This window comes from Moschus berezovskii, chromosome 10 (assembly GCF_049115385.1).
Source record: "Moschus berezovskii isolate FMDL1 chromosome 10, NW_MosBer_1.0, whole genome shotgun sequence".
In the NCBI taxonomy this organism is placed as follows: domain Eukaryota; kingdom Metazoa; phylum Chordata; class Mammalia; order Artiodactyla; family Moschidae; genus Moschus; species Moschus berezovskii.
The window spans coordinates 28,212,778-28,236,402 of NC_142469.1; the positions used below are offsets into that span (position 1 = coordinate 28,212,778).

A 23,625-nucleotide genomic window follows, 5' to 3' on the forward strand; every position below is an offset into this window, starting at 1 on the left:
ATAAAACAGAAGGAAGAGTCTTACCATATTGTACCTGAGAGAGCTTAAGAACATTTGACAAAAAAATCAATCGAGTTTTGACCTCAGTGATAACAGGAAATTCCTGTCACTGCTCATGGAAAAATGTGCCACAAAATTCAACTGAATTCATGACTGGTTAAAAAACTTCCAAGTAAGTGTGTCATAAATACTGTGTATCCTTCACTGAACTGATAATGAATCCATGATGGCACTTTCTGGATCTTAGTGGCTTCAACAGAAGGTTTCACACAATTGAATCATGACTACCACCTGCCTTCCAGCGATTGTAAGATTATATCTATTGTTAAATGCATCCCAATTTCAGAGATGTTGAAATATGCATCTAAAAAAAGTGTACATTGGTTGTCATTTTTACTACTCTTCCTTAGAACTGACTCCATGAGACACTTTAAAATCAATGTTATCGAGGAATATTACAATGAATCTAGAATTTAAAGCTATTAAAGTATTCAAACCACAATTCCCAAGTGTTTCTAGATATAATTTAGTGTGAATCTTGAGCCTGAAACAGATTATTCCTTTTCATTGCAGAGTCAATAGTTTGGAGGTTCCAGTATAATAACAACAAAAACAAAAACTGACAATGAAATAAAAACCAATTTAGAAGTTACCTAGGCTGAGAATGAGTAATACTCCATTAAGTACAAGGTTTGATAGTCTCAAACAAGTACAAATACACTGTCATAAGAAAACCAGACAGTTTCAAAAATACTTACTTTTTGGATGTGGTACCAGAAATTCCAAGATCTATAAATGGATAAGAGAAAAAAGAATTTAAATCTCTATACTCAGCTTAAATGATATGACATTTAAAAGATCAAAGAATCAGAGATCTAAAAAAAGTCCATATTTTGCATACAAATGACTGCATTTAGTTTTACAGAAGAGAAACCACTTTAGGAAACATATTCACAAGTCCAACAATTTCTTTCACTTCACGTTATTCTTAAGGATCAAACTTTCAAGTCAATCGGTATTCAGAAATGTGTGAACTTAGGAGGCTTGAGACTGCTATCTTAGGAAGGCCTGTGTGTCTGGGAACTTGGCTAATATAAACTGTTCTCTGTGCTTACTGGCTAGGTCGTGTCCCACTCTTTGAGACTCCATGAGATTTTCCAGGCAGCAATACTGAAGTGGCTTGCCATTTCCTTCTCCAGGAGCTCTTCCTGACCCAGGGATGACTGGCAGGCAGGTTCTTTATCACTGAGCTACCTGGGAAGCCAAACTGTTCTCTACACTGAGATAACACTTTTCTAATGATAAGCGTGGCTTACTTGTCTGAACTGTACAATTAACTAGGTTTATGCTGAAAATCTGCTTTCTTTTCAGGAGACTGGCTTGTATTTTGGTACATGTTAGGCAGAGTGCCTACAGGATGAGGATCCAATAAAAACCTTGGATGCCAACTCTTTATAAAGGGCTTTCCTGGGCAGAAAACTTTGTGTGTTGTTGCATGTTTGTGTGTTCGTCCCCTCTTAGGGAGGAGAGAGCATAAGGAAGTCCATGTGTGGATTCTTCTGGACTTCTCCCTTGATGATCCAGCTGTGTATCCTTACAATCCTGCTGTAAAATCTCAGCTGTGAGTACAAGCATGTGCTGACTTGGGTCGTTCTAGTGAATCTATGAATTATGTGAGTTGTCTTGGCAACTGCTGACCCAATCTCAATTCATTTACTACTCCAGCAAATATTTATTGAGCCCCCATATGCCAGGCACTGTTCTAAGCATGTGAGATAAGCCAGTGATGCAAATAAAGATCCCAGTCCCAGAGGAATCTGCGTTCTCTTGGGGTGAGATGGATGATAAAACAACAAAATATTAGAAGAGTATATAAGCTACTCGAGGCGAAACATCAAGCCTATGGAAAAATGAATATGAAGAACAGGGAAAGAGAGAGCTGGTGAGTTAGGCTGAGAGTGGGGGCAGGCAGGATTAAATAGGGTGCTCAAGGAAGCCTCATGGGGTTAAGCCTGTGCAAGGCTGCACAGAGATCTGGGAAGAGCTTTCTAGGTGAGTCACCTGGTACCCTCTCTGGTGAATGGTAACTATTTGTTTAACATTTCCAGAAACTGCCAGATCACTTTTCATGGCAGCTGCTCAAAGTTATCAATACATTCTCCCCAGCAATGTTAGAGGGTTTTAATTTTCCACGTCTTCATCAAGACTAGTTATGATCTTTCTTTTTTATCACAGCCATCCTAATGGGCGTGAACTAGCTTCCTTGGTGGCTCAGCGGTAAAGAATCCGCCTCCAGTGCAGCAGACTTGGGTTTGAACCCTGGGTTGGGAAGATCCCCTGGAGAATGAAATGACAACCCACTCCAGTATTCTGGCCTGGAGAAGTTCACAGCAGAGAAGCCTGGCGGGTTACAGTACATGGGGTCACAAAAGAATTGGACATGATACAGCAAATAAATGGCAAAAAATGGTTGTGAAGTAATATTTCACTATGGTTTTGATAGGCATTTCACAGATGACTGATGTTGAGCCCCTTTTCATGTATATATTGGCCATATGTATATATTCTTTGGAGAAATGTCTTCTTTAAATCATGGGAATGGGAAACAAAAATATGTCAGCAGGAATACTACATAGGAAAAAAGTTGTCTCAGGGATCTGCTAAATTTTTGATATAGCCTTGAGTGAAACAAAAGGTTATCAGTGATGGTAAGCCCATTCACCTTAACAAAAGAATTAAATTCAGAGTTAAAACAAGGCCAATATTTGTAACAGCTCCCTCATCTCCTATGATTCTCTCCTTCACTTACCCAGCTCCAGTCACTAATGTCCATGGAACTCTTTGAGTATGCCAGGCAATCATCTGTCCCAGTGCCTTTGCACTGGCCATCTCCTTTGCCCACAAATTTTTTCCTTCAGATATCCATATGATTCATTCCTTTACCTTCAAATCTCTGCACAAATTTTACTTTCTCAGTGAGGGCTACTCTGTAGCACTTACAAACCCTCTTTGGCTGTCTTGTTTTTTCTTTGTGGCACTTACAGCCTAACATATTAGAGAATTTATTTATTTGAAAATAGTTAATGTTGTCTCTGCCCTGCTAAGCACTATAAGAACAGAAATTTCGATCTGCTTTGTTCACTGATTTATCTCTAGAGCCTAGAAGACTGCCTGGTGCTCAATAAATATTTGTTCAATGAATAACTGAAACTAACTTGGATATTCAATTGGTAAATATGTTATTTCCAAATGAAATAAAAAATTAACTACTTTGTTTAAGATAATACACTTAGGTTTCACTCTACATGCTCTCTAATTACATCTTTGGTAATTCAGATTATAAGTGGCCTCCATGTTGCTTGTGAGACAATAGCACAGGGACTGTATATCTTCCAAGGAATTGTACTGGGTAAAACACTAAGAATTTCTGTCTGCTCCTTGACATACTTACCTGTAAGTGAATCCAGAAACAATACATACAAAAAAAAAAAAAACAGAAAAAAATTCACATATGATTCTGCTAAAGAAAGCTATTCTATTACTCACTGCCTACTAAGCTGGCAAGAGATGAGTCAAGGTCACTCCCAAGGGCTTTGCTTGCTGCCATTGCAGGACTTGGTGGTACCAGTGAGATGGGTGCAGGCTGCCCAGTTGGTGCCATGGTTGGCATCAGAAGATCACCTAGACCATCAAACACTGGAAATCAAATAGAACAGGTTCAGAATAATTGCAAAATAAATATGCAAAATCAAAGGGAAACTTTTTTAAAAAGAATGAAACAAGTACATTTACAGTTACCAAAGAAGGCATTTAATCCATACTTTCAATGACTATAACACCAAAAGAACATCTCTACATATGGCTACTCATAAAGTATGGAAATACTAATGAACATGAAAGTGGAAAAAAAATTATGTAATGTTCAGGAAAGAGTACAGACTTGGGAATCAGAATTGGGCTCAGTGTCAGCTGCCTGCCTCACTAGTGTGTGACTTTGAGAAAGTGTTGTCTGAGTTTTTATTACCTGTAAGTGGGAAGAGTACAACTACAACATGGATTTGTTGTGAAGATTAAACTAGATGGTATACATTGTGCCTTTACTATAATGCTCACTCAAAATAGGCATTCAATGTGTGGTAGTTAGAATGCCTACTTTTATAAAAATTCTTAAATGAGAAAGAAAGTCTGAATCTCTTAATTCCTATGAAATCTGTGCTGGAATAAAATCTGATCTGATGATTAGTACCCATCAATAAATATCTGAAAAACATACTGTAGAAGTAAGAATTTTGATTTTTGTTTCTTTCATTGTAGCATTCACTTTTGGTTCTAACTTTAAGGGCATAGCCACAATATATGCTATTTTCAGTATTAAGAATCATGCTATTATTGATGGTTCCTGATCAGAATGTAACAAATGCCCATTTGTTTAGTTCCTGGAATACAGAAAGACTATTCAAAAATGCTGGCTCATAGGATTTGTACAAAAGCTTCTGCTGATACCTACATCAAAAGTTTTATGGCTGCTAATTTTTTATATATATTAAAAAACAATGCATATTTACCATACACACACCACTCTACAATAATTCTAAATTAAAAAAAAGGACAGCATTCAACTCAGCACTGGCAATGGAAGCAACCAAATTGTCAGGCAGAGGATATAGTTAGGGTGTTTCTGAAACACAATTACCAAAAACTCACCAATTGAAAATTTGTAGTAGGGACCCAGCATGAGAAGAGTAGAATGGAAGAAAATACAAACAAAATGACAGCAGGATGAAAGGTTAAAGGCAGGCAAAGAATACTATTTGTGTCAACTTCATCAAAGGAGGGCCAGGCAAACTTCAGAGTGTAAGCAACAGCAGTGGGAGTGTCTACACATTGGGATACTGCACAAAGATTTAGCACAAAGTATTTGTTTTCCCTTAACTTTCTCCAAACCATGTGCATATAAGCTCATGCAAACAGATGGTGTGCATGTTAAGTTAAATTTCTGCTAAAAAATAAAAACAAAAACAGAAAGGGACTGCAGGTTATTCTTAAAGCCACCAAAATGTATGGAAAATATTTACTTAAGTTACAGAAGGAGAGATTTATTGAACAGTTTTAAAACGAGGTCTTCATTCAATATTTGCTTATATATTTCCTGATATCACACGAACCTGAGGTGGTGTATTTTAGAAACAGAACAAATAAAAAAAATATTTGAAAAATCACTGCCTCACCTGAAGGATCAAAGGAGCTGCTGCTAGAAGTTGAAGGCGTTGTTCCAAAAGCTGCCTCAAAATTGGGCTGTAGTAGGTTATTCTGAGCTGGAGTCACTGGCGATGGAGAAGGAGCCATAAAAGAACCCCCAAATCCTGGGGAAAAATAGTTCCAGAAAAATATAAGCAGAAACAACTAAAGATAGGTAAAGGCCAATAAAACAGAGTCAGCAGAAGTAACAGAAGACCAAAAAGGTATTGAGTGCATATGGATGAGAAGACAATGAAACCCTGGAAGTTATGCTTTTGGAATAGTTTTTCAAGTATCTCAAAATCTGACAGGTAATAATGAGAGATTTAATTTAACTTGAGATCAGAGAGCACATAAGACTTCATGTCCCTGTTAAAGAGAACCTGCAGCAATCCAATCTACCATTACAATGGAGTACATAAAGCTGAGATGGTTTCACAATGGTTAAACTTCAGAGAGTTATTTTTGTATTTAAATTTTGTTTCTTCAAGTCACAATACCAGGTACCTCGAAAAGGCTTAGTTTACACATTGGCTCAGTATAGTAATAAAATGCAAATCAGAAAAATATGCATGTATCCTGCCATCAACTCCTCCTCAATATATTTCTTATATGTTCCAGTCCCATTGATGCCATTGCCAAGTTTAGGCTCACTCAATAAAACACAAAGCGGCTTTCTGCCTCTAATCTGTAGCTCCTCCAACCTAGCCTTCACAGTCAGTGCAGCCAGAGTGATCTTTCTGAGTAGAAAATGCTGACAAAGTTATGTCTCTAATATCCTTCATGGGCTCCCCAGAACTTTCAGATTCATACAACGTGAGTTCTTTTATATAGCAAACAAGCCCATCTGTCTCTGGACCCCCTTCTCCCCTCCCTGCAAACTCAGTTACAGCACGAGTCAAATACCAGCCCCAGGAGGGCTTCTTCGCCTCCTACTGCCACCCACAGCTACCAGGCACAACGTCCCTGCCCCTCCCACACCTGGTATACATGGGTGATGTGTCCTGCCTCTGTGCTCTCGGCACTGGTACATCTCCCCACCCATACTTTATTTCCACCCCAAGTACCAACCTGGGGATGGCTTTTTGGTGTCAGGAGCCATCTTTTTTCATCTTTTCCACGAACACTCAGTTAAATGTCTAAAACATTGAATTAACACTTATTGAAAAGGTACTTTTGAATTTAAAAGGTGAAGAGAAAACAAAGACCTCAAATTAAGTGTTTCTCTTTTGAAGCCTGGAAGTAAATTACTGCTCTCAATCAACAGACAGAAGCAGAGCTTACTGTATTGCTTCTGTACAAAAAGATGCAACCTATGAAGAAAGTGACTCCTTAAGAAGACATTAGATGATGTCCTATTATCAAACGTGTATCAAAATTAAAGAAGTCTTTTTTATACTGTTTGGGTATATATATTATATATATAAATGTATTCTTTTCTCATCTAGCTATATCTTTTCTTCATAAAATGCTTGCCAAAAAACATAAAGAATGCTTACAAAAAACCTTCAGCTTACACTTCGTAAGAGTCAATTTATAATTTCAGAAATTACTTTCACTGAAATTCTCCAGTTACTATTTCTAACCAGAAAGTCATGCTGTCCCTGGAAATGGATAGTGACACTGGCTTAGGTTTCCTTGTTTATGTATGAAAAAACGCAACTTGGAGAACTGTTACCTATTAGAAGATGCTCTCTAAAATTCATGGGGACTACCTGAAGTGATTTTAGCAGTATTCAAGTGACTTAAGGATCATGTTTCCACTGTTTTTCCATCTATTTCCCATGAAGTGATGGGACCAGATGCCATGATCTTTGTTTTCTGAATATTGAGCTTCAAGCCAACCTTTTCACTCTCCTCTTTCACTTTCATCAAGAGGCTTTTGAGTTCCTCTTCACTTTCTGCCATAAGGGTGGTGTCATCTGCATATCTGAGGTTATTGATATTTCTCCCAGCAATCTTGATTCCAGCTTGTGCTTCTTCCAGCCCAGCGTTCCTCATGATGTACTCTGCATATAGGTTAAATAAGCAAGGTGACAATATACAACCTTGACACACTCCTTTTCCTATTTGGAACCAGTCTGTTGTTCCATGTCCAGTTCTAACTGTTGCTTCCTGACCTGCATACAGGTTTCTCAAGAGGCAGGTCAGGTGGTCTGGGATTCCCATCTCTTTCAGAATGTTCCACAGTTTATCATGATCCACACAGTCAAAGGCTTTGGCATAGTCAATGAAGCAGAAATAGATGTTTTTCTGAAACTCTCTTGCTTTCTCCATGATCCAGTGGATGTTGGCAATTTGATCTCTGGTGCCTCTGCCTTTTCTAAAACCTGCTTGAACATCTGGGAGTTCATGGTTTACATACTGCTGAAGCCTGGCTTGGAGAATTTTGGGCATGACTTTACTAGCATGTGAGATGAGTGCAACTGTGCGGTAGTTTGAGCATTCTTTTCATGGTTTACATACTGCTGAAGCCTGGCTTGGAGAATTTTGGGCATGACTTTACTAGCGTGTGAGATGAGTGCAACTGTGCGGTAGTTTGAGCATTCTTTGGCATTGCCTTTCTTTGGGATTGGAATGAAGACTGACCTCTTCCAGTCCTGTGGCCACTGCCGAGTTTCCCAAATCTGCTGGCATACTGAGTGCAGCCCTTTCACAGCATCATCTTTCAAGACTTGAAATAGCTCAACTGGAATTCCATCACCTCCACTAGCTTTGTTAGTAGTGATGCTTTCTAAGGCCCACTTGACTTCACATTCCAAGATGTCTGGTTCTAGGTCAGTGATCACGTTATTGTGACTATCTTGGTCGTGAAGATCTTTTTTGTACAGTTCTTCTGTGTATTCCTGCCACCTCAAAATCACTGCAGATGCTGATTGCAGCCAGGAAATTAAAAGACGCTTGCTCCTTGGAAGGAACGTTATGACCAACCTTGATAGTATATTAAAAAGCAGAGACATTACTTTGGCAACCAAGGCCCGTCTAGTCAAGGCAATGGTTTTTCCCGTGGTCATGTATGGATGTGAGAGTTGGACTGTGAAGAAAGCTGATTGCCGAAGAATCGATGCTTTTGAACTGTGGTGTTGGAGAAGACTCTTGAGAGTCCCTTATACTGCAAGGAGATCCAACCAGTCCATTTTAAAGGAGATCAATCCTGGGTGTTCATTGGAGGGATTGATGCTAAAGCTGAAACTGCAATACTCTGGCCACCTCATGCAACGAGTTGACTCACTGGAAAAGACTCTGATGCTGAGAAAGGTTGGGGGCGCGAGGAAAGGGGGACAACGGAGAATAAGTTGGCTGGATGGCATTACCGACTCTGTGGACATGAGTTTGAGTGAACTCCGGGAGTTGGTGATGGACAGGGAGGCCTGGCGTGCTGTGATTCATGGGGTCACAGAAAGTCGGACACGATTGAGCGACTGAACTGAAGGATCATGTAACCTTCCTAAATGAAGATAAGACATCCTGTATATATTTAAAAATTAAAATCATAATGAAGCAAAGATGGGATTTCAGTTCAGTTCAGTCGCTCAGTTGTGTCCGACTCTTTGTGACCCCATGAACTGCTGCACGCCAGGCCTCCTTGTCCATCACCAACTCCTGGAGTTCACCCAAACCCATGTCCGTTGTGTCAGTGATGCCATCCAACCATCTCATCCTTTGTCATCCCCTTCTCCTCCTGCCTTCAATCTTTCCCAGCATCATGGTCTTTTCAAATGAATCAGCTCTCTGCATCAGGTGGCCAAAGTACTGGAGTTTCAGCTTCAACATCAGTCCTTCCAATGAACACCCAGGACTGATCTCCTTTAGGATGAACTGGTTGGATCTCCTTGCAGTCCAAGGGACTCTCAAGAGTCTTCTCCAGCACCACAGTTTAAAAGCATCAATTCTTCGGCGCTCAGCTTTCTTTATAATGCAACTCTCACATCCATACACGACTACTGGAAAAACCATAGCTTTGACTAGATGGACCTTTGTTGGCAAAGTAATGTCTCTGTTTTTTAATATGTTATACATAAAGAATGACATGGCTGGATGGCATCACTGACTCAATGGACATGAGTCTGAGTGAACTCCAGGGGTTGGTCATGGGCAGGGAGGCCTGGCGTGCTGTGATTCATGGGGTCGCAAAGAGTCGGACACGACTGAGCGACTGAACTGAACTGATAGGTTGGTTGTAACTTTCCTTCCAAGGAGCAACAGTCTTTTAATTTCATGGCTGTAATCACCATCCGCAGTGATTCTGGAACCCAAAAAAATAAAGTCAGCCACTGTTTCCCCATCTATTTGCCATGAACTGATGGGACCAGATGCCATGATCTGAATGTTGAGTTTCTGAATGTTGAGCTTTAAGCCAACTTTTTCACTCTCCTCTTTCACTTTCATCAAGAGGCTCTTTAGTTCCTCTTCACTTTCTGCCATAAGGTTGGTGTCATCTGCATATCTGAGGTTATTGATATTTCTCCTGGCAGTCTTGATTCCAGCTTGTGCTTCCTTCAGCCCACCGTTTCTCATGATGTACTCTGCAAAGAAGTTAAATAAGCAGGGTGACAATATACAGCCTTGACATACTCCTTTTCCTATTTGGAATCAGTTTGTTGTTCCATATCCAGTTCTAACTATTGCTTCCTGACCTGCATACAGATTTCTCAGGAGGCAGGTCAGGTGATCTGGTATTCCCATCTCTTTCAGAATTTTCCAAAGTTTATTGTGATCCACACAGTCAAAGGCTTTGGCATAGTCAATAAAGCAGAAATAGATGTTTTTCTGGAACTCTCTTGCTTTTTCAATGATCCAGTGGATGTTGGCAATTTGATCTCTGGTTCCTCTGCCTTTTCTAAAACCAGCTTGAATATCTGGAAGTTCATGGTTCACATAGGCTGAAGCCTGGCTTTACTAGAGCATTACTTTACTAGAAGATGGGATAAATGCATTTATTTTTGAGGATATGACCATTGTGGTTTTAGGGAGGTTGGTTGCTGTGTTAAGGCTGACTTCTTGGAAACATCCCCTACAAGTTGGAATATGGTTATCGGAAATCTAGACAAAGGGTGTAGTTCTCTTTGTTACAGGTGAACATGGAAACAACTGTACTTGACGCTCAGTTTCTTAAAATTTGGTCAAGAAAGGACAATTTATTCTAGGATCACAGCATATCAGTATTGGAAAGGACATTAAGATCAGCTGATTCAATCATATCTTTTCACAGCTAGAAAAGATGCAAAGGAAAGTTAATACACCACCTGTGACTCAGTAATAAAAACAGAAAACCATGTGCATTTACCCAGGGCTCAACTGCTTAGTGCTGCTGAGTTTCATAAGGTAAGGGGTTCATTCCCATAGATGAATAAATAACACTATTTAATGAAAAAAAAGTTACTGCTTTCTCTATGAAAGTGAAGGTTTAGCCAAAATTGGCATGAGACTCACCAAATGACAGGCACATTCTGAGCAATTTTTTTAGGTTGAACTATCTGAGCCACATACATTGTCAATATTTGACCATTTTGATCCTATAAAAATACCAATTTTATATCATGCAACCTAAGACATATATTAGCTCATTTAAGTTTCACAATCATTTCAGGAATTTTCATGAATGAGGAAACTGGGGCCAGAGAGGTTAAATAATTTGACTCCGGTGACCTGATGGCAAGGGCGGAGCCAGGATTTCAGAAAGGAATCTTCCAGAACCCTGGTTCTTCCCCACAATACTACGTGGCCTCTTTCCTACAGCCAGGAGTGACGCCAGAGTTATCCCTTTCTGATAGGTTTATAAAGCCAACAGAGATCTGGAAAGATGGCTTTTCCCCATTATACTCAGTTCTTATGAAGCAGGCACCTTCACAAACCTATAAAGTGATATAAAATAACCAACTGATTATTAAGGAAGAAAAATCTGTCACTTTACTCTAAAGGAAGAGTTCAGTAGGAAAATGATAGACATTAATAAGGAGTTTAGAGAACTCCTGTTAAGTGAAAAGCTTTACAGACTTGGAACAGAGGTAAGGAGTAAGGAACACTAATGACTCTTTCTCTCTCTTTGGTTCTGAATTATATTAAGAAAGTCTGTGCAACAGAAAATAAAGTAATAAGTACTAGGCTTCCTGCCTATATATGTATGTCTCAGATGTCCTGCAGACATGTTTGAGCTGTCCTACAATGGAATCACCAGCTGCAGACATACTGCCTTTTATCACAGATGATCAGTCTTATGAATTTATCTCTCTACAGGGGAATGGCCTACACAACTTGAACTTCTATTAATGAAGTTCTAGTAATAGAGACTTATAAAAACTGACAGTCATCGTCTACACACATCACTTGGGTCGAGAAAGTACCATGTTAAAATTATTGGTAGATAAATACACTCCCACACATTTGCCCACACTCACATGTACTCTGTTATGTTAAAGACGCTGTCATTTCCTTTATTCTCAGTGGTACAGTTATTAAGTCCATTTACTAAGATCAATCTGAGAGAGTCAATTTCTAAGAATAACAGTCTGAGAACCTTCTGTCTGACAATTTTCTGATTCTGACCCCCAGAGAAGATGAAATGATTGGTCCTCTATAGACCATACCAGTTAGTGGGAACTATTATTAATTGCACACTGAAAGTTTTTATATTTTAAATCAGTTCAAGGACTTCCGTGGCCCTGCTAAAGCTACCTGTGCCATGTGGTTAACAGAAAATGCAAAACTGTGAAAGGTCTCCCTCCTACCGCAGGATGTTATTCTCCCATACCTGTGGAATTAATTAGGACAGGCACAGTCCTATGCTAGTACAGATTATGGTGCAGTCATCCCAGAATTGTCTCATATGGAAGAAAATGCTTTTCCTATTTGATGTCAACCTCAGAAGTTAGGCATATCCCTCAACATACCTAACCTCCCTTAACAGTCCATTTTTACACGGCTATCCAGGAAACTGTCTCCATCTCTCAAACATCTGTATCTTCAGTTGATATCTCATGAGAGGAATTTGACGGTTTTACTCTTCACTGGGTGAAATAACATTTCATTTGTTATAGTAACTCTCAAGTTTCCAGCCAGACTCTGAGATGTGGGTGATACCTATATCCCACCAGCAACCTCAATGACTTGCAGAGATTTATTCTGTTAGCCTGTCCTTGGACACAGAGTTGCCTCTTCTAGAATGTTCTCTAGTTTCACCACACTGGGGACACCAAATAGAACCTGAAATTTTTACTCAAGGAGGTGACTAAGATGATATTTTATTCACAGTTCAATTCTGGAATTGCAATTATGTCACAGCTCTAGAAGTAAATTAAATGAAGAATAACTAGTTTTTCTGGGATATGTGTCCTTTTAAGAGATTACACATTAAGTCTTTGTTTTTGAGTTTTGAATTACACACCTAAATTTTTTGGGGGAGGTGCTACAATATATGAACTTTTTTATTAGTACATCAAATTTTAAGATCTTATTCACTAAAAACAATATGAAAAGACAACCCTCAGAACGGGAGAAGAAAAGCTATGACCAACCTAGACAGCATATTAAAAAGCAGAGACATTACTTCGCCGACAAAGGCCCATCTAGTCAAAGCTATGATCTTTCTAGTAGTCCTCTATGGATGTGAGAGTTGGACTATAAAGAAAGCTGAGTGCCGAAGAATTGATGCTTTGAACTGTGGTGCTGAAGAAGATCTTGAGAATCCCTTGGACTGCAAGGAGATCAAACCAGTCAGTCCTAAAGGAAATCAGTACTAAATATTCATTGGAAGGACTGATGCTGAAGCTGAAACTCCAATACTTTGGCCACCTGATGTGAAGAACTGACTCATTGGAAAAGACCTGATGCTAGGAAAGATTGAGGGCAGGAGGAGAAGGGGACGACAGAGGATGAGATAGTTGGATGGCATCACCAACTTGATGAACATGAATTTGAGCAAGCTCCAGGAGTTGGTGATGGGAAGGGAAGCCTGGCATGCTTCCATGGAGTCTCAAAGAGTTGGACATAATTGAGTAACTGAACTGAACAGGATGGGAGAAAATAACAGTAAATGAAACAACTGACAAAGAATTAATCTCCAAAATATACAAGCGGCTCATACAACTCAAAAACAGAAAAACAAACAGCCCAATCAAAGAGTGGGAAAAAGAACTAAAAAGGCATTTCTCCAAAGCAGACACACAGATGACAAAGAAACACATGAAAAGACACTCTACATCACCCACCATTAGATAAATGCAAATGAAAACTACAATGAGATACCCACCACCAGTCAGAATGGCCATCGTCAAAAAGTCTACAAACAATGCATGCCAGAGAGCATGTGGAGAAAAGGGAACCCTCCTGCACTGCTGGTAGGAATGTAAACTGATACAGCCACTATGGAAGATGGTATGGAGATCCCTTAAAAAGCTAGGAATAAAACCACCATATAACTCAACAATCCCACTCTTAAGCATATACCCTGAGGAAACTAAAACTGAAAAACACACATGTACCCCAATGTTCACTGCGGCACTATTTACAATAGCTCGAACATGGAAGCAACCTAGATGTCCATTCACAGATGAACAGAAAAAGAGGCTGTGGTACATATATACAATGGAATACCATCAGCCATAAAAAGAAACACATTTGAGTCAGTTCCAATGAGCTGGACAAACCTAGAGCCCACCAGAGTGAAGTAAGCCAGAAAGAGAAATACAAACATCATATACTGACACACATATACGTAATTCAAAAAGAAGGTACTGATGAATTTCAGGGAAGCAATGGAGAAACAGACACAGAGAACAGACCCATGAACATGGGGGAGGGGAGGAGGGACAGGGTGAGACGTATGCAGAGCGCAATATGGAAACCTACAATACCACATGTGAAATAGACAGCCAATGAGAACCTGCTGTATGACCCAGGGAACTCCAACAGGGGCCCTGTGACAATTCCTGTGACAAGGGTGAGATGCGGAGGGAGCTGGAAGGGAGGCCTGGAGGGTGAGGACCTGGGCGTACCTATGGCTGACCCCTGCTGATGTACATCAGAAAATCACAAAATTCTGCAGTTATCCTTTAATCAAAAAGACCAATTTAAAAAAAAAAGATCTTATTCAAAGTAGTGACCAATGTGAACAGTATTTCAAGATGTCCACAACAACTGTAACGTAACATTAAACAAGTAACTGTGATCTCTATTGATGGAAAAGTTGCAGACGCTGCTTTTACTGTTGTAAAAGTAATTTTACAATACTGATTTGCTGCCAGCGTTCAGATTCCGGAGTAAAGCTAAAATTTCAGTTAGTGAAAATAAAAATGTAGTATTTCCCCTCCATCAAGTTCACAGATACCCCCGACTTCTACCCAGGGTTAAGAAGCCTTGCTTTCAGGGTGAGTTCTGGACATATTCGGGACCCATGGCTGGAAAGATTTAGAGAAGAAGCAAGACCCCACTCAAGAATCCCCTCTGTAGTGAAGATGGACATTCCAGGATGTTTCTTTCCTCCTATTTGTGGCAGTTGCTGGAGGTTCCCACTCGGAGTTTGTATGTTCAGGACCGGTTGAGGAGATATTTGAAAACAAGTTCATCAACTCAAGTTCTGTTTTTCCTGACAGCAAACAGCTTCCCAGTCCTCATCAGATTGTCAGCTAACTTAACATGTTAAGACAAATAATTAATTCACTCCATTGTCTTCCACCTCAGAGGGCTGCAGGGTGTGACGCTGTGGAGCAGCCAGGGACTGGAGCATCCTGTCCACTGTGCTCATGGGGCAGTCCAGCTGCCCTTTCTTCTTCAATGTGCACACCTCCTGGTAGGGTGGTGAGATGGGGGTGGTGCCTGGGTGGAGTGTACTTATATTCTGAGCCGTCCTCTAGGTCCAGTGGGTAACTGCAGTCTGAATCATAGGCGCTTAGGTCCCCAGAGGTCACAAATGGCACAATGATGCGGCTGGGGCCATTCAATTGGTTGAAATCGTAAGAGTGATCCAGCAAGGGTTTGGCCAAGTCCGGCAGGGAGCCCTCAGGGGGGTGGTAACACTTACAGACAGCAAAGGCCTCGATGCTGGAATTCCGGCTGCTCCCAGGCTTGGCACATAGCACGCTGGAGAAGAGGACACACAGCTGGCTGTAGATCAGTGTCACATCCCGGCCTCGGAAAATCTTGGCCACAAAGCAGCCCCCTAGCTTCAAGACGTGCGTAGCAAGGTTCAGAGCAGCTAGGAGGAGCTGGGCCTGCATATACTCATTGACATCGTGGAGGCCAGTTACATCAGGTGCCCCATCACACACCACTAGGTCCTCGAGGCAGTCTTCAAAGTGCTGGATGATCTCCTTGGCAGTGGACAGCTGGGTGATATCCCCCTGGATCTGTAACACACCTGGTAGTGGAGCCATGGCCTGAAGGTCCACAACCACCACATGGCCAGAACCCTGGTCCCCAATCTTCTGGCTCAGCACTTGGCTCCAGCTGCCTGGGGCCGCACACAGGTCAATCGCCCGCGTCACGCCTTGGAAGAGCTGGAATTCCTCGTCAGGTTGTACCAGCTTGAAGGCACTGCGGGCGCGCCAGCCATTCTCCTTGGCTAGGCGGTAGTAGACATCTCGCTTGTCCTTTGACGACCGTCCCATCTCACACACCGTTTGCCCAGGGGCCTGCCAACAGTAAGCTCAAATTTTCGGACTGGGGAGAAGAGGAACGAAGACAGCCGGTCTGTGAGCAGCACGAGCCTCGGCAAGCGCGCAAGTCTGTGATAAGTCGTAGGGTTTCGGCTTGTATCCTTAGACACTCTGAAGGCCTGTTGCGCATTCCTAACGGCAACCAGAGTGTTCCACGCCTGTCATCGTGGAACGCAGTGGCTTGTGTGAAGCCAGACTGGAACTTACCACATGAGTGCCAGCATCTCGTGGCGAGATGTAACCAGTCTGACGAACTGCCGTTCCCAACATGCAATGGGCGCGAGCAAAGCCACAGGTCTCGCACGGTGAGGCAGAAACATCGTGAGGCACGAGAACTCACATACTAATTTTTGATGAGCGCTTTCTTCCCAATTTTGAGATGCCCCTTAGTTTTTGGTTTAAAAATCTCTAAAATTCATTTTTAACATTTAGTTATGCTATATCTTTATTTCATTTCCCTTGGTATTTACATATAATTTTATTCACTCAAAAAACACTGTAAAGCAATTATATTCCAATAAAAAAAAGGGGAAAAAAATCTAACCAATGGTGGAAATGCAGAAAAGCTCTCTTAGAGTATTCACATATTACAGAACTGACAAATATCATGGTACCTTTCCCCACAAATTCCTTTAAAAAAAAAGGGGGGGCAATACAAGATAAAAATTGCTGAATTAAGCATATCACTTCTTTAATAAAAAACATGCTAACTGAAAGGAAGGCATATTAAGAGCATCTAATGAAATGCAGGGGTGGCTTGCATACAACTGTGATTTTAAGACCAATTTCATCAACTCCTGGGAAATAATCAACTTTCTATTATACAATGTCTTGTTTTTCAATTTTATGTCTGAAAGGAAAAGAAGACATGCACCTTGAAATTTATATATTATCTGTTACTTATAAAAATATATCCAAACTTAACTTTCATAAAATACTATTTTATTTTAATGCAATTAATTACCAGCTAGTAGGTCTGCCGATGCTGACGAGCTAGAAGCAGCCTGAGGTGCAGGTTGGGGTTCAGAAGCACTACTTCCAAATGCATCTACCCATTATCCATTATGCAGCAAAAAAGTAAAAGAGTGTAAACAGTAAGTAAGGGAAGTGATTTGCTGAGAAATGCACAGACATGACACTCTGTGGTAAGCTTGTCTCCTGTGGATATGTGAAATGACTGAATGGACTGAATTATGCTCTGACCAGTTCATTCTCTCAAAAGAAAAGTTCTAGGATACTTAAAAATTAACACCTCTTTGTAAGAGTAAGAAAATTATTTTTCTTCTTTTTTTAAGGGCTAAATCCTATAATCTGTCAAAATAGGATCAAAATTTTAAAGCTTTTTTGCTCAAAGAATCCCCTCCCATTAAAACTCTATTAAAATTTAACAAAATTCAAGCAGCAGCTGCCCTACTTGTATCAAAGTTTAATGATTTTGCCACAGGTTTTGAGCCTCTGAATGTCACAAACTGCGACACCTTTGTACTTCTCATATTCCTTTCATGGCACTCACCATAATGCATCAATGTATCCTAACTACTCAATGTTTCACTTGCTAAGGATGGTATTTTAGCCCACAACATACACATTTATGGAAATTCATAAAGAAATCACTCCATACTTGGACTTTCCCCAATAAATTTACTGCTAACAGAAGACATTGAATGTATCATCCAAATGAGTAGTTCTAGAGTTAATTCAGTAAATCTGCCTTTCTTCCAATAGCATACAGGAAAAGAAAAATGCATTTAAGTCAGTGAAACATCTAGTTCTCTGGGAGGATTTAGGAATGTTAAACTCAACATAAATAAACCCTATGGAATAATGCATGACATCTAGAGCTTATGCTTTCAATTCTGACTGGCTTATCTTTTTCAATTCCAAATTATCTATTTTTATATTGCTTTAAAGAACTTGGAAACGTTGATTTAGCTGACAGATCAGGATCACCAAGGAAGAGCAGTAGTAGGAAATTCCAATCAGTTGATTCTACATGAGGATGAATGAAAAGTTAAAAACACAAGACTGCAAATGAAAAATCATCTGGTTTTGTTAGGACATGCACTAAAAAATAGGATGAGCTGATGAGGATGAAGATGATGATGACAAAGAAATGGAAAGATCTTAAAAACGTAAGTTCACATTTAAAAGATGAAAATAACTTCACATAGTCCAAAGGAAAAAAAAATAATGAAGTACAAGATCTCAAAACTATTCTGGGAGGGGGGAGGATTTTGTGAGTGTTGAAGGTGGAGAGATACGCACCCCCAAAAAGGTCTATCACACCTGAAGAATCCACTTTTGCTGGTGAGGCAGTGGTTGCAGGAGATGGTGCTACAAACGTATCCACTGGAGCAAAGCACATAACAGGACAAAGGGCATGTCACCCAAAGGAAAATGAAACCCTGAGCCTCGACAAATAGCTTCCTGAGATTTCATGCTGAATAGTAGGAAGATCTATCCTCTTAAGTTAGAGAGGCTTAACAGTTAAGTAAAAGCCAACAGATTTAAAAATACATATTTCACAGAAGAAAATAAAACGACTCCCTGAGGTCACAGGATGTAGTGTGAAAAAGAGTTTTTCTCTTTCCAGTTGGTAGTAGATTTGAAATACAGGGAGTCATCAATTGGGGATGGACCAAAAATGAGATTTATTTTTTAAAGTGAAATTTGATTGTAAAAGAACTCAAGACAACCCTCATATTTTCGCATCTGTCTCTCCACACATACCCCCAACCCCCCACCCCTAAGACATCTCAGAAGGCTTGACCTTGGCAGAAACACTCACCCGATAGGAGGTCAGCAGTGAGAGAGCTCTCAGGCACAGGAGAGGCCCCTTGTGGTGGAGAGGAGAAAGCATCTTCCCAAAGTGAAACAAACCAAAACCAAGCAGAAGTGAGTAGAGAGCTGAAATCACAGTCAGAAATCTAACAAGTGCATTATCAAAGGGGTGGACAAAGGGCTTTTTCATGAAAACATCAAGGCAAACTCACGTAAAGAAAGGGGGCTTTGGCTTTACCTGTCCCAAACAGGTCTATGCTAGGAGCAGCCTCTGGCTTAGGCGCGGGAGCGACTTCAGGAGCAGACTCAAACAAATCTAAGACCAAGAACACACATGCCTTTACTCAACGGGACAAACCCGCCAGAAACCGCCTCACTTTCCAGTTGTGGGTGAGCGCTTTTGGAAGAGTTCTGAAATGAGCTGAAAATGGTTGCTGGAGAACCATTTCATGATACAGACATCATGCAGTCAAGAGTTGCGTATGCAGGACACCACAAGGACCGGAATACAATCCACCAGGTGGCAAGAGTTCAATGACATCGACAATGACAACAAAAAAATTACCACCAAAGATATCTAGAGCAGGAGGAGCGGAGGTGGTGGTGGCGGAGGTGGTGGCAGTGGTGGCGGCGGCGGTGGTGGCAGCGGTAGTGGCAGCAGTGGCAGCTGCGACGGCGGGAGCAGGAGAAGGAGCAGTGGCGGGAACCGGAGGGGCTGTGCTAGCTGTAGGGGTAACTACAGGAACACTGGTCTCAGGTGGCTTCATTGCAAAGAGGTCCAGCTCGGGTGCAGCCTCTGCACTACCTTCAGACGGGGCAAAGGGATCTTGGGGAAAGGAAAGTGGAGACACACACACAGCATCAGTAAGGAAACAGGCAAGAGAGCAGCGTTATAACTACGGGGACCAAGACACCTGGCACAGATATTCACACGCTAGCTAGGCTTTAGGCTGCTTGCTAGGCATTAGCTGCTGGCTAGGCATTAGGCTGCTTGCTTTGAGCTAGTGCCCTGCTAGTGGGGGTCAGTGATTAGCATGTTCTTCTAAAGAGAAAAGAAAATCTAGCAGGTACCACGAATTCAGAAACTGAAACACAAGTATTTGTCAGATTAGACTACGGTCTAGGATTGGAGATTGTTATTGTTTAAATGCTCACTTAACCTGGTCAACTTGGTAGCTTGGAAGATTCATGAAAACTTGCCTATATATTAGAATTCAGTGTTACAAAAAGAGGACAATACATTGATAGCATTTATGGTTGTTGCTGAGTTGCTAAGTTGTGTCGGACTCTTTTACAACCCCATGGATTATAGACCATCAGGCTCCTCTGTCCATGGGGTTTCCCAGGCAAGAATCCTAGAGTGGGTTGCCACTGCCTTCTCCAAGGGATCTTCTCAACCCAGGAAATGACCAGCGCCTCCTGCATTTCAGGCAGATTCTTTACCACTAAGCCCACAGGGAAGTCCATCAGCAGCATTAGAGGGGAACAAAAACATTAAGGCAGCATACTTGCAGTGACAAAAATTGTCAATCGTGAGAAATTGTCAATTTTGATAAGTATGCCCTTTGTTTTCTTAATGTTTTAAGTGTCAGCATTCTTCATTCTGTTAGGAGGAGTGGTATTTTATGCTCAGGAGAAAGTAAAATTAGAAACACAGAGGGCCACATCTAGCTACGGGGCTTTCACATCAGGACAAAACAACAACAGACAGGCTCAGGATTGGAAACCCACCATTTCCTGAACAAGCATCAAGTGCCGCTGCTACGGGGGTTGGGGGAGCTGGCGCGGTGGCCCCTTCGGATGCTGTAGGGGCCTCCCCGGGAGAAGCTGCAAAGGCATCTTGGGTGCAGGTTTTAAAACAAAAGAAATGAAAGGGATAAAAAGAGAAGAAAAATATAGTAAAAGAACCAAGTTAAATTGCAAAGAAGGCTCCCTTATACAACATGAATTCTTAAAATGCATTTTTACGGCCCATGCACTATTGGCAGTCACAGAACAATGACTCCTGGCGCCCCTTCATGTTGGTTACATGCAAAGTGGTGCAGTGTGGAGCCTGCTGAGACCTGTGAGGATCCAGAGGGTAACAGGATTCTCATTGTATAAGGGCTCTGAGAAGCATGTTTTATGCATCAATAGAAAGTAATGGATGCAAAAATTAAAACACAAAAATTACTTTCTTAGGCAGTTTCAGACATTGAGCTTTCATTATTTATATACTATGTTATTATGATGTCTCTGACTCATGGTTTCTAGCAAGCATGGATGTCCTCTTCAATGCCAATAAAATTAAATATACAATGACATAAACCATTTAAATTTTCTTTTATAGTCTAGGCAAAATTGCACTGTTAACATGACATATATTAAATATTCATAAGTTAAATTTTCATTATCCCTGAGAAACATTTTCAGACACAACCAAAGATTTGCTTTAAAGAACTAAAGAAAAAAAATTAGGAGATGATGCCATAATGCCTTTATTTTGACTTAAATTTATGGATATTTTCAAATACTGCATTGCTCTAGTTATGTGGGAAATAACCTGTTTTCAATGAATTAAAAATATAGTTTCATGTTTTGAAACTACAAGTAACTGTTTATAGTAAATTATAATAATATACAGTAGGTACATTAACATATAGGCAGTCTTCATTTATAAATGCCCAATTTACAAATGGTTGATGTGTGCAAAGGATCCCAAATGTGTTTCTATCAATGCACCATATTAATTATGGTAAAATTAGTTTTACCTGGAGTTTTCAAAGAAACCCTTTCATTCCAAAGGACAAAAGGAATGAAATTATCATAAATACGACCTGCCTAGAAGAAATTCCTGGAAAGTGGGGACCAAAAAGTACCTGCCACTTACCTGCTAGACTTATATCCTAAACTGCTGCCTTCTGCAATACTTACCAGCGTTCCCTAGAACACTGCTCCTCCAGCCATTAAAAAGAATTTGTCAAACAAAATGCTACCCATTATTTCCCCTTTCTCAGAGATTTATCTGGTCATTAAGCGGTAGGAAATCCTACAGTCAGGACACTTGTTTCTCAGTTTAACCCAGAGTGTTTCAAGTGGATCTGAGTATGAGACACACTGTGGTAACATCCTGAAACCCAGCATTAACAAACATTAAACATTAGAGACTCACGTGGGTTAAAAGGTTCTTTACAAAAACACCAATATCCCTGGAATGGACAATAGGACAATCATATGTTTACAACTTGATTTGATTTGATTGCTTCTCACAGCTACACTGAGGGAATACATTCTGGTGAAGGTCAGTCAAGGGAGATGGTGAATTGTAATAATGGCATAGGAAAAAAACACTTGGGGATAGGACAGACAGCCTCCCCAGATGCCATGTTAAAGATACTATCACAGAAGACTTAGGGCAACATGAAAGCACTAAGAACTGGGGCCAACAGTCTAAAAGGTTTGCTGTTGTTCAGTCACTAAGTCATGTCCGACCCTGCAATCCCATGGACTGTTGAAAATATTTTGCCATGAGTCAGGTCTGTTTTCTTTCTATTCTTATAAAATCTGGAACTGAGGGTAGTGTGATTGGAAGCAATAGAAACAGTAATAGCAGTCACTATTTGTGTGCCAGTCACTAGGTAAATATTTCACTGGCTTGATTACATTTAATTCCTACAACTCTCTTGGGATGTAAGTTCTAGCATCTCCACTTTGTAGATAAGAGAATGGAAATTTGTAAACTCTGAGGATTTGCCCAAAGTTTGGCAAATGGTGGAGTCAGGATTTAGCTAATAGGCTGACTGAAGTTTGTCTGGTTAACCACTCTACTGTGATGAACTGTACCACTTTCTGCTATACTGTTCCCTCCTTGTAGGACTGAATTAAATATCAGTTACATCAGTGCTATTGGCTTCCCTGGTGGCTCAGATGGTAAAGCGTCTGCCTACAATGTGGGAGACCTGGGTTCGATCCCTGGGTTGGGAAGATCCCCTGGACAAGGAAATGGCAACCCACTCCAGTACTCTTGCCTGGAAAATCCCATGGACAGAGGAGCCCGGTAGGCTACAGTCCACGGGGTCACAAAGAGTCGGACACAATTGAGCGACTTCACTTTCTTTCTTTCTACATGAGTGCTGAGTTCAAACAAGTATTCATGGGTGTGCCTCTTTAATGACCACTTCTGCATAAGCAGATGAAACCCATATTTGTAGCTGTATCTTCAGGAAAGGTGGTTTTTTATTTTTCCCCTGTCAGCAAGACATCTCCTTTTAATGCTTCTCTGAAACTAAACATTATAAACTTAACTCGTCTACTACTGTCAAAACTGCTCTTAAACAAAGAACATCCAGCTCCTCCAGCCCATGGCTTTTAAATCCTCCCATCACAGGAGATGGAGATGTGAATGAATGAGATTGGATGATCCCAACCCTACAGCTACTGTATGACTGTAGCCATGAAAGGAACCCCGAGAGAGAACTGTCCAGCTGAGCTCAGCAGTCCCCCAAGACTCTGAGACTGTGAGAGATAATAAAGCAATTATGATGTTGTTTTCTATAAAACAATAAAACTTCTTAGCTTCCCCAGCTTTCTTTCATAATCGGTGGCAGCATTATCCTTCCAGCATTGAAAGCTAAAACCACCTCCAATCTAGTTCTCTTTCTGTTGTTACCCACTCACAGTTCATGTCTACATTCTGCCAATTGCCAACCCCTGCTATTTCTAGGCGGAGAAGGCAATGGCAAGCCACTCCAGTACTCTTGCCTAGAAAATCCCATGGACGGAGGAGCCTGGCAGGCTGCAGTCCGTGGGGTCGCTACTAGTCGGACAAGACTGAGCGACTTCACTTTCACTTTTCACTTTCACACATTGGAGAAGGAAATGGCAACCCACTCCAGTGTTCTTGCCTGGAGAATCCCAGGGACGGGGGACCCTGGTGGGCTGCCGTCTATGGGGTCACACAGAGTCGGACACGACT

The 23,625-nt window shown here is 40.9% G+C and overlaps 1 protein-coding gene and 1 pseudogene across 3 annotated transcripts in view; both read right to left on the minus strand.

Annotated features, from left to right (window-relative positions):
* SNAP91 (synaptosome associated protein 91) overlaps positions 1 to 23,625 on the minus strand; it is a 178,300-nt gene that overhangs the window by 23,044 nt on the left and 131,631 nt on the right. For 2 of the 3 annotated variants that reach the window (XM_088840553.1, XM_088840554.1), the window contains exons 14-16: positions 5,229 to 5,363; positions 3,547 to 3,696; positions 759 to 789 (exon numbers count right to left, since the gene is read on the minus strand). In XM_088840553.1, the coding sequence (XP_088696679.1) occupies positions 759 to 789; positions 3,547 to 3,696; positions 5,229 to 5,363 (316 nt within the window). Of the gene's footprint in view, positions 1 to 758; positions 790 to 3,546; positions 3,697 to 5,228; positions 5,364 to 16,854; positions 16,939 to 18,155; positions 18,240 to 18,678; positions 18,751 to 18,909; positions 18,988 to 19,236; positions 19,498 to 20,402; positions 20,511 to 23,625 lie in introns of all 3 variants that reach the window. The other variant, XM_088840555.1, reaches the window with a different exon arrangement.
* On the minus strand, positions 14,711 to 15,842 carry LOC129560742 (tRNA (cytidine(32)/guanosine(34)-2'-O)-methyltransferase pseudogene; annotated as a pseudogene).